At 42.0% G+C, this 12,799-nt stretch overlaps 2 protein-coding genes across 2 annotated transcripts; one reads left to right on the top strand and one right to left on the bottom strand.

Annotated features, from left to right (window-relative positions):
* Positions 1-1,614: 1,614 nt before the first annotated feature.
* Positions 1,615-4,513, top strand: LOC124635340 (uncharacterized PE-PGRS family protein PE_PGRS34-like). Its single transcript, XM_047171219.1, has 2 exons — positions 1,615-1,647; positions 1,964-4,513. The coding sequence occupies exons 1-2, from the start codon at positions 1,615-1,617 to the stop codon at positions 4,031-4,033; spliced, it is 2,103 nt and encodes a 700-aa protein (XP_047027175.1). The 3' UTR covers positions 4,034-4,513.
* A 7,071-nt stretch (positions 4,514-11,584) lies between these two features.
* LOC124635339 (mucin-5AC-like) lies at positions 11,585-12,741 on the bottom strand. Its single transcript, XM_047171218.1, has 2 exons — positions 12,680-12,741; positions 11,585-12,575 (listed from the first exon to the last, which is right to left on the bottom strand). The coding sequence occupies exons 1-2, from the start codon at positions 12,739-12,741 to the stop codon at positions 11,585-11,587; spliced, it is 1,053 nt and encodes a 350-aa protein (XP_047027174.1).
* Between the last annotated feature and the right edge of the window lie 58 nt (positions 12,742-12,799).

Genomic DNA, 12,799 nt, shown 5'->3' with positions numbered 1-12,799 from the left:
TGTTATTGAGCGGTATTACACGCGTTAACCAAAGGTTTTGGTGGGCCTTGCAATGGTTACAGATAGTAACGGGTTTCGCATGTTTTGTTTAAGCTCAGTTAAAGAACACAAATGCGCCCTCTACCGGTCCACCAGCTAACCATTACTCTCCACCCAGCTAATAAGAGATCGGGGACTCATTTCGCGAAGCCCAATGTCCCTGGTGTTGCTCGCGGTGGCTGATTCTCTCCATCTCCGTTCTGCAGCCTAGTTTTCTATCATAACTGCGCTGCAGATGGTGGTGACATCCTACCACCTTTATTTACATTCCTTTTGCATCAACTCCACGTGTAAAGGAAACTTCTCTCTAACTAACAGTTCTCATCTAAATAGACCTACCGTTCACCTACAAAGCTTTTGTTTCGCATTTACACACTACGCAATCACGACTTTTTGTCTGTATTCCATAGGGAGTAACGAGTGCCCGAACTAATTGCCCGAGGTATTGTTTGCATACATACGCCTGCCTCAGCTCGCATTCATACCGATTGATCCCATCCGACTTTTATATTAAACCCCTTTCACTTTCCACATATAGCTACACTGCTGTATAAACTCGTTTCGCGTAAAGGCTTTTAGGGAGAGTAAACATCATTGACGCATAGCGGCCGTAGGTTAAAAATGGCCGGGCTTTTTTGTCCCAAGTCTTTCATAACCCACCCGTTTTATGTGCATCGGATAAGGCTTTATGTAGTGAGCTGCAGTTAACGTGTGACTCAGCTTCTGTGGGGAAATAATATAGATTTATTGTTGTGGAAAGTGGTTCTACAAGGAAATTGATAAATTGTGCTGTTATGTGTTTCACGGCGTACATTATGATACGGTCTATACATTTTGTGAGGCTAAAGAATTTTGTATTATACTTACAGCCAAAAATGTAGCTGTTTTTACTAAAAGTTGATAGATCATCGGTAGGAGCCGACCAACATAGTTAATAAAAGGCTCGGAAGCGAAAATTTGATAAGCTAAACAAACATCTTCAAACAATTTAACTAAATTTATTTTATTTCGTGAGCCAGACAAATCTACTAACATTTAAACATTTTCGAAGCTAGTACATAAGTGTGAAGTTACAAGAAATTAACAAAACCGCTGACACGGCCCGAACCAGTGAAACTAGTGGTGCTCTGCCTAGCAGCACTTATGTACAGACCAGACACCTAACTTTAGAGTACTTAATAACTTCAGCTCAGTTACGAAACCCTGGTACTATGTGCGCTCTATTTTAAACTATTGAAAAATTAAAATGTGTCTAAATAACATTCTCTATTCATATTTGGTTTTCTTTCATGTTATATTTCGACGTCATTGTGTCATCTTTTACATTATTTTTGTATTTTGTAGATAAATCCAGGAGTAAAACTATAGGAAAATTGCAAAAAGTACACAAATTGATTGTTTTTTTCATTATTTCAGACAACATTCGTGTAAGCAGTAAAAATAAGGCTTGTAAGTCAAAGTAATAGGAAATTGCTAGTCAGACCGTGACAAAAGGTGATTAGGTCTAGTCCGAAGCCATTGACGGTGAAGTCCAAGTCACTCATATCATAATAACGAGCACCGAAGCTCGACAAGATGGCGACACTTGCGAGAAACAAAATTTCTCTGGTGAGTGTCATATTACATTAGCAATTTAAATAATAAAATACGGTCCATACTATTCGTTTACCATATTCAATTTTAAAAGAAGATACCAAATTGATAATGTTATATAAAAAATCTTTCTATGTAAGCTCTAAGCAGGCATATAAGTATGTATGCAGTTATCATAGAGCTCAGTTCCGATAGCATGACTTATGAAACGAAGCTTCAACAAACAATCACCCGTCTTAAAGAGTTATTTATCCTAAAATGGATCCAAAAATATAAAATAAAAAGATTGAAAATTAATAGACAACTTGGTTAATTAGCTAATTCATTTCAGTGGTTCATCTTTGCTATCGTCATCATATGTCGAGCTGAAGATGTGCTCTGGAGCAGAAGGCTGCCCAATGATATTTATGAAAACCTAAGCTCAGAAGGTGATGATCTTACTTTCGATAGCCGTGAGCTTCAACACCTCCGGTCTGATACTAATCCCGATAAAATTGAAGCAGGTATTGCAAGAAGCTTTGAAGATGGCATCGGTATTGATATTGATACTGATGTCGAAAGTATTGTTGGTGGACATTCAGTACCAAGTACAAGTGATCGCGGTAGTTTTAGTGAAGCTATGTCTGGTGCTTATGGAGGCACTACTGTTATTACTCACGAAATTAATGGGGGGATTACTAACTCTCAAATTGGTGCCACTATCGTCGGGCAGGGAGCAAATGGGGTCGCTGCTCCAAATTATTTAAATGGTGGTACTATTTACTGGGTGAAAAGTAATGGGGCAACTTCTGGCAATGGGTATAGTGTAACTGTTCTTGATCAGGGACGAATCATTGTGGATACTTCAAAAAATACTCAATTCGGTACCACTTTGTTTTGGCTAGGAGCTGATGGAATTATTGTGCCAATTTATTTTATTGGTGGTAATGGTCAAGGAGTAAATGGGGCGAGTATAGCAAATATCTTTGGTGGTAGAATTGTTGTGAAGCCAGGAGGAATCATTGTGGATGGTTCTAAAAATGTTCAAAGTGGCAGCACTTTCTTTTGGCAGGGAGTTGATGCAAGCGCATCTTCAAATGCTTATGTCGATGGCATTACTGTTGGGCAGATAGGTAATGGGGGTACCTCTAATGCTGAGGATGGCCATTTTATTTTTATACAGGGAGCTAATGTTGGTCAGGGTGGTAGTGGCGGTACTTCTTCAAATAATAATGGTGGTAACACTATAATTTGGCAGGGTGGCAATGGGGGTAATCCTATCGGTAATAACGGTGGTATTATTTTTGGGCAGGGAGGTTCTGGGAGTATTTCTACAAATATTAACGGTGGTGGCTCTAATATTGGGCATGGTTTTAATGGGGGTAATTCCAACGGTAATCAAGGTAGTATTATTTTTGGTCAGGGAGGTTCTGGAAGTATTTCTACAGATTTTAACGGTGGTGACACTAGTATTGGGCGGGGTAGTGATGGAGGTAATTCTAATGGTAATAATGGTGGTCTTATTAATGGGCAGGGAGGTAGTGGTGGAACTTCTTCAAATAATAACGGTGGTGGTACTATTATTTGGCAGGGTGGTAATGGGGGTAATTCCAACGCTTATCAAGGTCGTATTATTTATGGGCAGGGAGGTTCTGGGAGTATTTACGGTGGTGGCACTTTTATTGGGCAGGGTAGCAATGGGGGTAATCAAGGTAGTATTATTTATGGGCAGGGAGGTTCTGGGAGCATTTCAACAAATAATAACGGTGGTGGCACTATTATTGGCCAGGGTGTTAATTCCAACGGTAATAATGGTGGTTTTATTTATGGGCAGGGAAGTTTTCAGAGTATTTCTACAAATATTAACAGTGGCACGCTTATTGGGCAGGAGGTTAATGGGGGTAATTCTAACGGTAATAACGGTCATATTATTGTTGAGCAGGGACCTAGTGAGGGTACTTTTTTAAATGGCGGTGGTGGAACTATTGTTGTACATATAGATGACGGTAATGATGGTATTGTTGCTGGGCAAGGAGGTACTGGGGGTACAGCGGCTATTATATATAATGGCGGTACTAATCCGTTTGGTTATAATAGTGGTAATTTTTTTTGGCATGGAGTACATGGGGGCAGCTATCAAAACGGTTATAATGAAGCCTCTATGTTTGCAAATTCTGTTCCTTACCCAGTTGTGAATGGTGGGGGCGCCGTCATAGTGACAGGTGGAATACCTGGTAGTTATAACATTCTAGGTGATAGTGGTGTGATGGGTGCTTATGGTGGGGCTGGTCTTCAGTCAGAGGGAGCTGAGGCAGTGGGGGGCATTGGTGGCGCAACTGGAATATATGGTGGGATATCAGGCAATGTTGACGCTGGGGGATATATTAGTGGTTCAGCTGGTGGAAGCTTCGGGATATATTAGTGGGGAAAGTGTTGTAGTACCACCTATAAATTCTGCCAGCTACTTGTATGGCAAAAAAAAAAAAAGTATTTTTGATAATTGAAATATTTTTTAAATAACATAATTATTAGGACAAGTAAAAGAGAATTAAATCTGAAGTATGTTATTTTGTAACTGAAAACTCGTTTTCTTACCTAAGGTTACACCAATATTTATAAGTATGAGCACTATTGAAGCTTATAAGCAATTGTATTTTAATGTAATGTGTGTTTAAAACTGGTTTTCTTTTTTATTCAAATAGATTTATTTTTCTGTTCTAAAGTAGTTTTTTTAGTCCGAGGAATATGTTCCCTAATAACGTGATAACTTTGTAGTAAATTATGTAGCTTTCTGTTATTAGTATTTTAGTGCAATGTCTTTTACTTTACCAATAACTGTTACTCAACAATTTGTAATGACGAGGATCTCATATAATGATTTAAATAAATGATTTGTATAAAAGATGTTTCATTATTTATAGAACTTTTGCTTTAATAGTATTACGTGAATTTTCATAATAAACAGTTCCTCAATTTTGTATCATCATATTTTAACTGATTTCATACAACAAAAGTAATAATACGTCCTAGCTGATATCGGCCACGGCTGTTCTCATGTATGGAGATCAGGTAGCTGCGCAGGACGTATGTATGTGTATTTAATTGTAACACAAGCATTTACGCAGACACAGGTGTGTGCACTCTCTATGCCTTAACTCTCATAGCTTGATGGGACGGGAATCCGACAGACTGGAGAGGGATCAGAGGGTGCGTTACATCCTCCGTTACGTCCTGACGGACGGACATTAACGTGCTCTAACGTGACAAATAGTTGTTTGTCACGTCCGCTTGTCAGTAGCTCTGCCGTAAAAACTCTAGTCCAAATTATAATGGCATTTGATAGTACATGCTTTTACCTCAGTTATAATACTGATGAGTAAATAAATATTCGTTTCTTAACAAAAGAATTCCAGAGATGGTTATGAGAAATCCAAAGACAACAAAAAATGTCTAGAAACCGTGAACTTTCCTGAAACACACGCCCATGGAAATGAGTAGGTACGTATCCTTTTACCTTTACTTATAGATCGATGATAAGAAGAAATATTAAAAATGGTGAACGGTGATCGCAGATATGTAACGTCCTCCTAGCCGATTATCGGCTACGGTGGCTGGTCTCATGTAAAGTGATTATAGTTCGGCCATTCAGAGAATGCGTTCCTGACACGTCGCGATTGAACTGACGACGTAACTTTGCAATGGCGTTGCAGTTACGATAAAAATATTTTTGCTGGTTGTTTACCGTTTTAACAATTGAGGAGCATTAAAACAACATTATTATATCAATAATCAATGAATGTAGTTACGTCGTCAGTTCAATCGCGACGTGTCAGGAACGCATTCTCTGAATGGCCGAACTATAGGCAACTGCGTATATTATAGAGCACAAGCATTTGCGCAGGCACAACTGCACTCACTATGCCTTTACCTTCACTCTCATAGCCCGATGGGACAGCAATCCGACATGACCGGAGAGAGATCAAGCGGCATTTACGTGCTCTCCGATGCATGGGTGTATCAACCACCAACTTCCAGGTTCCGGGCTGCTTTGTGAAAATTTTCTCAAATCCACAAAGCGATTTCGGTCCGACTCGGGAATCGAACCCAAGACCTCGTGCTCAAGGGCACGCCACCATAGAGGCGGTAAGTCCCCTCTTTGAGGAGTGGCTCGGGAGGAGTCACGGCGCCCTCACGTACCGCATGACGCAGGTCCTCCGGACACGGTTGTTTCGGGAGGTACCTGCATCGAATCGGCCGTGAGGAGGCGCCCGGGTGTCACCATTGTGTGGATAGCCCCGAGGACACGGTGGACCACACAGTCCAGGAGTGCCCTGCTTGGGAAGGGCACCGCCGGGTCCTCGTCGAGGCATTAGGCGGCGGCGACCTCTCGCGTCTGGCCCTGGTTCAGGCCATGGTCCGAGGCGAGAGGGAATGGGATGCCGTCGCCTCCTTCTGCGAAGCGGTCATGCTTGAGAAGGAGGAGGGGGAACGCCAGAGAGTGCGCACCTCTCATCCCGGCCGCCGCGCTGGACCAAGTAGACACCACGGGTGCCGGGTGTCGCGAGATGAGTCCCGGCCACCGTAGGCGTGGGTCTGTGGGCGGTGAGTTCGGGTGGCTCATTGTCCCTCTGTCTACTTAGACGACAGACCCGTGTCGACGGCTCCTCAAAGAGATGTCAGCAACCCCAGCGGGGCCCAGTAGGGCCAAGGCCTGCCGGGGCTGCGGGTTGTTCGAAAGAGATACCGCGGCCCTGGTACATAAAAGGCCTAAGACGGAACACGACGGTTTTTAGTCAGTAAAAGTCTGACACTCCCTCACCGCTGCTAACCCTCAGCGGGAGGAGGCATTTGATGATTTTTGACGTCTTTAAAAAATAAACCGGCCAAGTGCGAGTCGGACTCGCGCACCGAGGGTTCCGTACAAATCCTGTATAGATAAAAAGTGAGTCTCGGGCCAACCGTTCAGTTTAGAACAATCATAGTTATGGTAATTTCGTGAGAGTCAAAGTAGTTAATATTTTTTATTTTATAATATAACTAAAATAGTAGGCCAGTACCTTGTAAAAGTTATTTTATAAAAGTTATTTATATATTATTTATATACAATATTTTATAGTCATTTTTCAGAAATTTGATTGAAAATAACTAATATTCAAATATTTACATAATATTTACATTAATTTTAAAAATTAAAAATAAACTTATATATACAACTTAAAACTAATACATAGCATCAAAAAATTGCTCCTCATCACTGTCACCGGGTAATGTACCCAGAAGGCTGGCAGCATTGCCACGTTGGATGGCAATGCTCAACCTCTGTGCGAAATAAAAGCCAGCCCTTGGGTCACGAGAAGTGTCAACAAGGCGCTTAGAAATTTCCTTTGCAAGCGCGTGAGCACTCGGACCCCACGGCCCGAGAGTTTCAACCCCAAACGGCTCAAACATGTAATTCCCGATAAGGCTACTATATTTGCGCCGTTTGAGGTCTTCTGCTTGTGAAGCGGCGGAGCCGACACAACACGCAGTTCTAGGAAGATGGGATGGCGCAAGAGTGTCGACGCAGGTCGCGTCCCACACTAAAGTCCTACCCATCTTCCACGGAAATAGCGACATGCCGTCTGGTCTCTTGCCATCGTCGCGTGCCAAACCATTTGGTTCAAGTACGGCTGGCACGCCGACGGCAACAAGAGCCCGACGGATCACGTCGTTGATATTCGCATGTCGTGGTATGCGGCCCGCACTCCGGCTGCACGACAGGCCGTGGTGACCGAGGCTGTTGACAGCTTCCCCGCAGTGGCAGCGGTGAGGAGTGCAGCATGAAGCACCCAGACGCAGGCAGACAGCGAGTCTGAAAGTGGTGTCGTCAAACATGGTGCCTATGTTTGCCGACGGAAATGCGTGAAGCCAAAGACCTGACTCCCATTCACCCACAGCCAGTAGGCGTGCTCGCTCCGCAGAAGTAATTGACGTATCAATGAGATTTTTCCGTATTACTCTGCAGAGCGGCTCATCCCACTGTCTCTGGGAGGATGGGTTGGCGGGTAGATCGGTATTCGGGCATGTGACTTTCCAGGCATTAATAGCCTCCGCCAGGCATGGCACCTCAAAATTGATCAGTGTAATAGGTAGGATTTTCCTGATCAATTTGTCAGTGCCATGGACGGAGGAAATAAATGCCGGTAAACTAATATAAAATAAAATTAAAATAAAAAAATAACTAATTATGTCTTAAAGGTCATTGGGCATATCTGACCCGCTTTGTAAAAAGTGGCGGACATGAATCAAAGTAGTTTTAAATTGTGGAGAATGGTATGACGTTTCTTTGAATATAAATATTTTGTTAAAATTCCATGGAGACGAATGTCCAGGATTGTTTGAAAAATATAAAAGACAAGCAGTTTCAGAGTATTGTACAGGTAGCAATGCTAGTTTTTATTGTTAAAGACTTTTCATAAAGAAGGAAGATGCCGATTCGGATGACCAGGATCTGATGAGGATCTGGAAACCCTGAGAAATCGAGGGCAACTCTTGAATATTGTAGGCACGCATCGAGTCATAACCAGACATGTGAGTGTATTTTTGAGGGTACTGGTAAACAATGAAGGTTTGGAGCTGATTTGATTATGGAGACTACAGAGAGTCGAGGGAACTCCTGAACGGTATGTTACAACTACCACGTGCTTGGGCTTATTTTATTCGTATTGGCGAAGACTTTCCACATAGATAGGTTTGACTGCCATTGTGGGATCGATAGCAAAGATCAGATATAGTTATGGGAACTCCTTTACAATTTATAACGTAACCTTGTGTTGGAGCTTATTTTAGGTGATGAGAATTCACTACTAACTTGGGTTAAAGCAGCCATTGCAGGAATGGGATCTTTTATTTTTGAGGGATTAATCACCTAACGAGCCCCAGTTTCAGGTTTTTTTCGAAACCGCCTGACGACTTGTAGCTGTCGAATTGTAACAACGACTTCTAGAGAGTAGGATTCGGGGCTGCTGGCTTTACGTTTCTAGAGCCTTGACAAAAGTGTAATTCTGTCCCTTTCTTGGTTTTATAAAATCGGCTTTATTTTATTTTGTAGCATTTTGCACACAAATCTAACTTCAAACATATAAAAAAGCAACAAGAAAACAAAAGCAAGAAATAAATTAAAAAGATGTTATAATAGGTGCATCGGTCTAGAAGTCGGTGTCTAGAGGATGCATCTATATTTATTTAACCACCGAGATCTAGACCGATGCATATAAACAGTTTTCTTGTTGTTTTTAGAAGTGTGAAGTGAAAAGTTCTCGTCAATACGAATAATATAAGCCCAAACACGACGTAACTAAAACATACCGTTAGGGAGTTCTCTCGACTTTCTCACGTCTCCATCATCAGGTAAGCTGTAGACCTTCACTGTTTGATAGAATCACCAGACATACATCTGAGAATCAAGTTTTAATCCTATGCATGCCTACAATTTCTGATAGTTGCCCTCGATTTCTCAGGATTTCCATCATCAGACCCTGACTTGATGACAATGGAAATAAACGGTGAGTATACTCTTTCACTACAAAGAAATGATTTCTCAAATCCGTCAAACGTGGTCGTTTAAATTCCCCATTGAAATGAGGAAAATATTTGATGTTTACACCTGATTTGCTCTAGATTCCCATGGTTCACATTGATGCGACTAATGCCATAGTAAATCAGAGCCTTATATCATTATACTGTGCTATATTTCGTTCGTATCCGCCGTGGGTATGGTTTCCATACTAAGGTGCCCAATGACCTTTGAATGATTTAAAATTTTTCACAGTTTAGAGGCAATTATATTTAAGAAGTGTTTGATATGAATTTCACTTTTTATTCAAAACTTTAATATCTCTACGCGTTCATGTGAAAAAGGGTACGTAGTAAGTTTATAATCATTAAAAAAATATTTTATGTCATGTAAGAAAAAATAATATTTTTATATTTTATGTAACTTCAAATTATTAATCAAATTTCAAATTAATAATCATTTTCGCAATTTTTCCTTTATCTGTACTACATAACGTTGCTTCGTGCCGAATTTCATGATTCTGAGTTCACGGGAAGAACCTTGTAGGTTTTGATTCCCTAGCGTGTGACGGAAATTCGTCTAAGGTTTCGGTAAAACTGCTGTATCTTTTGATCGCTTTAACTTAGAAGTTTGATTTTTTCATTGCTTAAAGGGACAATAGACCTAGGTATTTGGTATAAATTTCAATTTGGTACCTTTATTCGTTCGTGAGAAATAAGGTAGTAAGTTACATTTTATTAAAATATTTTTATTATACGATATAACTAAAAAAAATTGATTTTCGCAATTTTTCCTATATTTGCATTATATGACAATGCTTCATGCCAAATTTCAAGATTCTGAGTTTACGGGAAGTACCCTGTAGGTTTTGATTCCTTTGCGAGTGTCGAAAATTTGTTGAAAATATCGACATAATCGGTTGTATCTTTTGATTGGCTTGGCTTAGAAGTTTGATATTTTCACAGCTTAAAGAGGCAATAGACTCGAGTATTTCATGTGAATTTCAGCTTGATACGTCCACGCGTTCTTAAGATAAAGGGTCTTGACAGACAGACAGACAGACAGACAGACAGACAGACAGACAGACAGACAGACAGACAGACAGACGGACAACAAAGTGATCCTATAAGGGTTCCGTTTTTTCCTTTCGAGGTTCGGAACCCAAAAAAAGAAGAAGACCTCGTGCTCAGCAGCAGCACTTGCGACAGCTAGACCAACGAGGTAGGTAGATATAAAATAAATAAATGCACATCGAAATTAATTGAGAAGTTATACAATTTCTTCGTTAACCACATAGCAAGAAAGTAATTATGCCATTACATTTTCAAATCTTTTCACGCGTACGACATTTTACGACTGTAGTTGTGACTGATGAATTTTTCTTATCACTTGTAAATTAAGTAATGATTTTCTGTGAAGACTACGACAAGAAACAATTAATTTCTAGCGTTTATATTTGGTATTGTTGAAGTTCCGAAGTTAGGCAGTCTCGTATTTACCTCACCATTGGCATCGGAGCTGGAGGACAACAACGTAACATGAAAATTTACGCCGTGGTGAGTCTCCAGTGTTTTAAAGACGTCTACAAATACAAAGTTTGAGGATGTTCTACCTGTGGACCCTTTGATGGCTTATAGTTATGATTCAGCTACGTCGCGACGTAAATAAATATTTTTCTAGAACAGTCAAATTAGCAGCTATGATGCTTAGTTACTATTGCAGTTGAGGCAAAAATACTATAGGTAGGATTGGAAAAATTATATAAGCTAATTTTCTTTAAACATATTTTTCCTTATTAATAAACGAGTGTGCAGTACTATTAGGGTTAAAATAAATTATAAACTATTTTGATAGTGTGTTGAGAATTGGATATTCTCGAGACAATATACAATAATATATTTTTTTTACATATCTTTGGAAGTGCTAGAGATTATAATGAAATTATACACAATCATATGATTTTATCTTTTACACTACTAGAGTCCTCTTTCTACACATGAAAGAAGGAAACTTAAAAGTAAATGGCAGATGCAATTTGCATAGATTGACGATTTCGACATTTAGTGGTGTCCAAGATTCACAAAGAGATAACACACCTGTTTGAAAAGTCACATTAGAATTTTAATGATCACTCACATGTTTAAGAAGCAGTTGCTTTTACGCGACTTGTTACATGTTCATGTAGTCCCAGGCATAGCTAATAAACACATAAGATTATAATTACACCAATAAGTACTAACATGATTTAGAATTCAACGCAATCAATAATTTCTATACTTTTGTTTTCAGATTTGGTTCTTGGTTCTTGCCGTCACTTGTCAAATTGGTGTATCCTTACCAAGTAGTCAATATGGTGTCAGAAGCAACAATAATAACTGTCCATCAATTGCACGAAGTTTCTCTGTTGAAGGAGATGCATCAGTCGGTGGCTACATCGGCGGAGGTGCCGGGATTGGCGCTGAAGCGGATGGTTTCATTGGCGCTGGAGCTGAATTTGGTGCCAGTGGCTACATAAGTGGAGGTGCGGGGATTGACGCCAGTGCTGGTGGTTATATAGGTGGAGGTGCCGGGATAGGTGGAGGTGCCGGGAAAGGCGCAAGTGCTGGCGGTGGAGCTGAAATTGACGCTGGCGGCTACATAGGCGGAGGTGCCGGTGCTGGTGGCTACATAGGCGGAGGTGCCAGTGCTGGTGGCTACATAGGCGGAGGTGGCGGGAATGGAGCCGGTGCTGGTGGCTACATAGGCAGAGGTGCCGGGAATGGAGCCGGTGCTGGTGGCTACATAGGCGGAGGTGCCGGGAATGGAGCCGGTGCTGGTGGCTACATAGGCGGAGGTGCCGGGAGCGGAGCCGGTGCTGGTGGCTACATAGGCGGAGGTGCCGGGAGTGGAGCCGGTTCTGGTGGCTACATAGACGGAGGTGCCGGGAGTGGAGCCGGTTCTGGTGGCTACATAGACGGAGGTGCCGGGAGTGGAGCCGGTTCTGGTGGCTACATAGGCGGAGGTGGCGGGAATGGAGCCGGTTCTGGTGGCTACATAGGCGGAGGTGGCGGGAATGGAGCCGGTTCTGGTGGTTACATAGGCGGAGGTGGCGGGAATGGAGCCGGTTCCGGTGGCTACATAGGTGGAGGTGCCGGGAATGGAGCCGGTGCTGGTGGCTACATAGGCGGAGGTGCCGGGATTGGAGCCGGTGCTGGTGGCTACATAGGCGAAGATGCCGGGATTGGCGGAGGTGTTGGTGCTTCCATTTACGGTGGAGCTGAATTCGGCGCCGGTGGCTACACAGGTGGAGGTGCCGGGACTGGAGCCGCTGCTGGTAGCTACATACGTGGAGGTGCCGGGATTGGCGCGGGTGCTTATGGTTCCATTTACGGTGGAGCTGAAATTGGTGCAGGTGCTAGCATGAGCACCACTGGTGTAACAAACAGGCGTAGTTTTAGTAATGGTGGGGCTAACGTCAACCCTGGTGCAGAAGCTTACATTGATAGTGGAGTTGAAAGTGGTGAAGATGATTACATAACTGAAGGAGCTGGACTTGGTGCCAAAGCCAGTGGTTCAATTGGTGGAGCAGATGACATAAGTGCCACTGCTGCTGGTGCTCATGATGCTGGTGGTCGTGATGGTGAAGAAGCCGGA

Source organism: Helicoverpa zea, chromosome 12 (assembly GCF_022581195.2).
Source record: "Helicoverpa zea isolate HzStark_Cry1AcR chromosome 12, ilHelZeax1.1, whole genome shotgun sequence".
NCBI classification, from domain to species: domain Eukaryota; kingdom Metazoa; phylum Arthropoda; class Insecta; order Lepidoptera; family Noctuidae; genus Helicoverpa; species Helicoverpa zea.
Note: the sequence above shows the minus strand (reverse complement) of the source record. Positions and strands in the feature narration are given on the sequence as shown.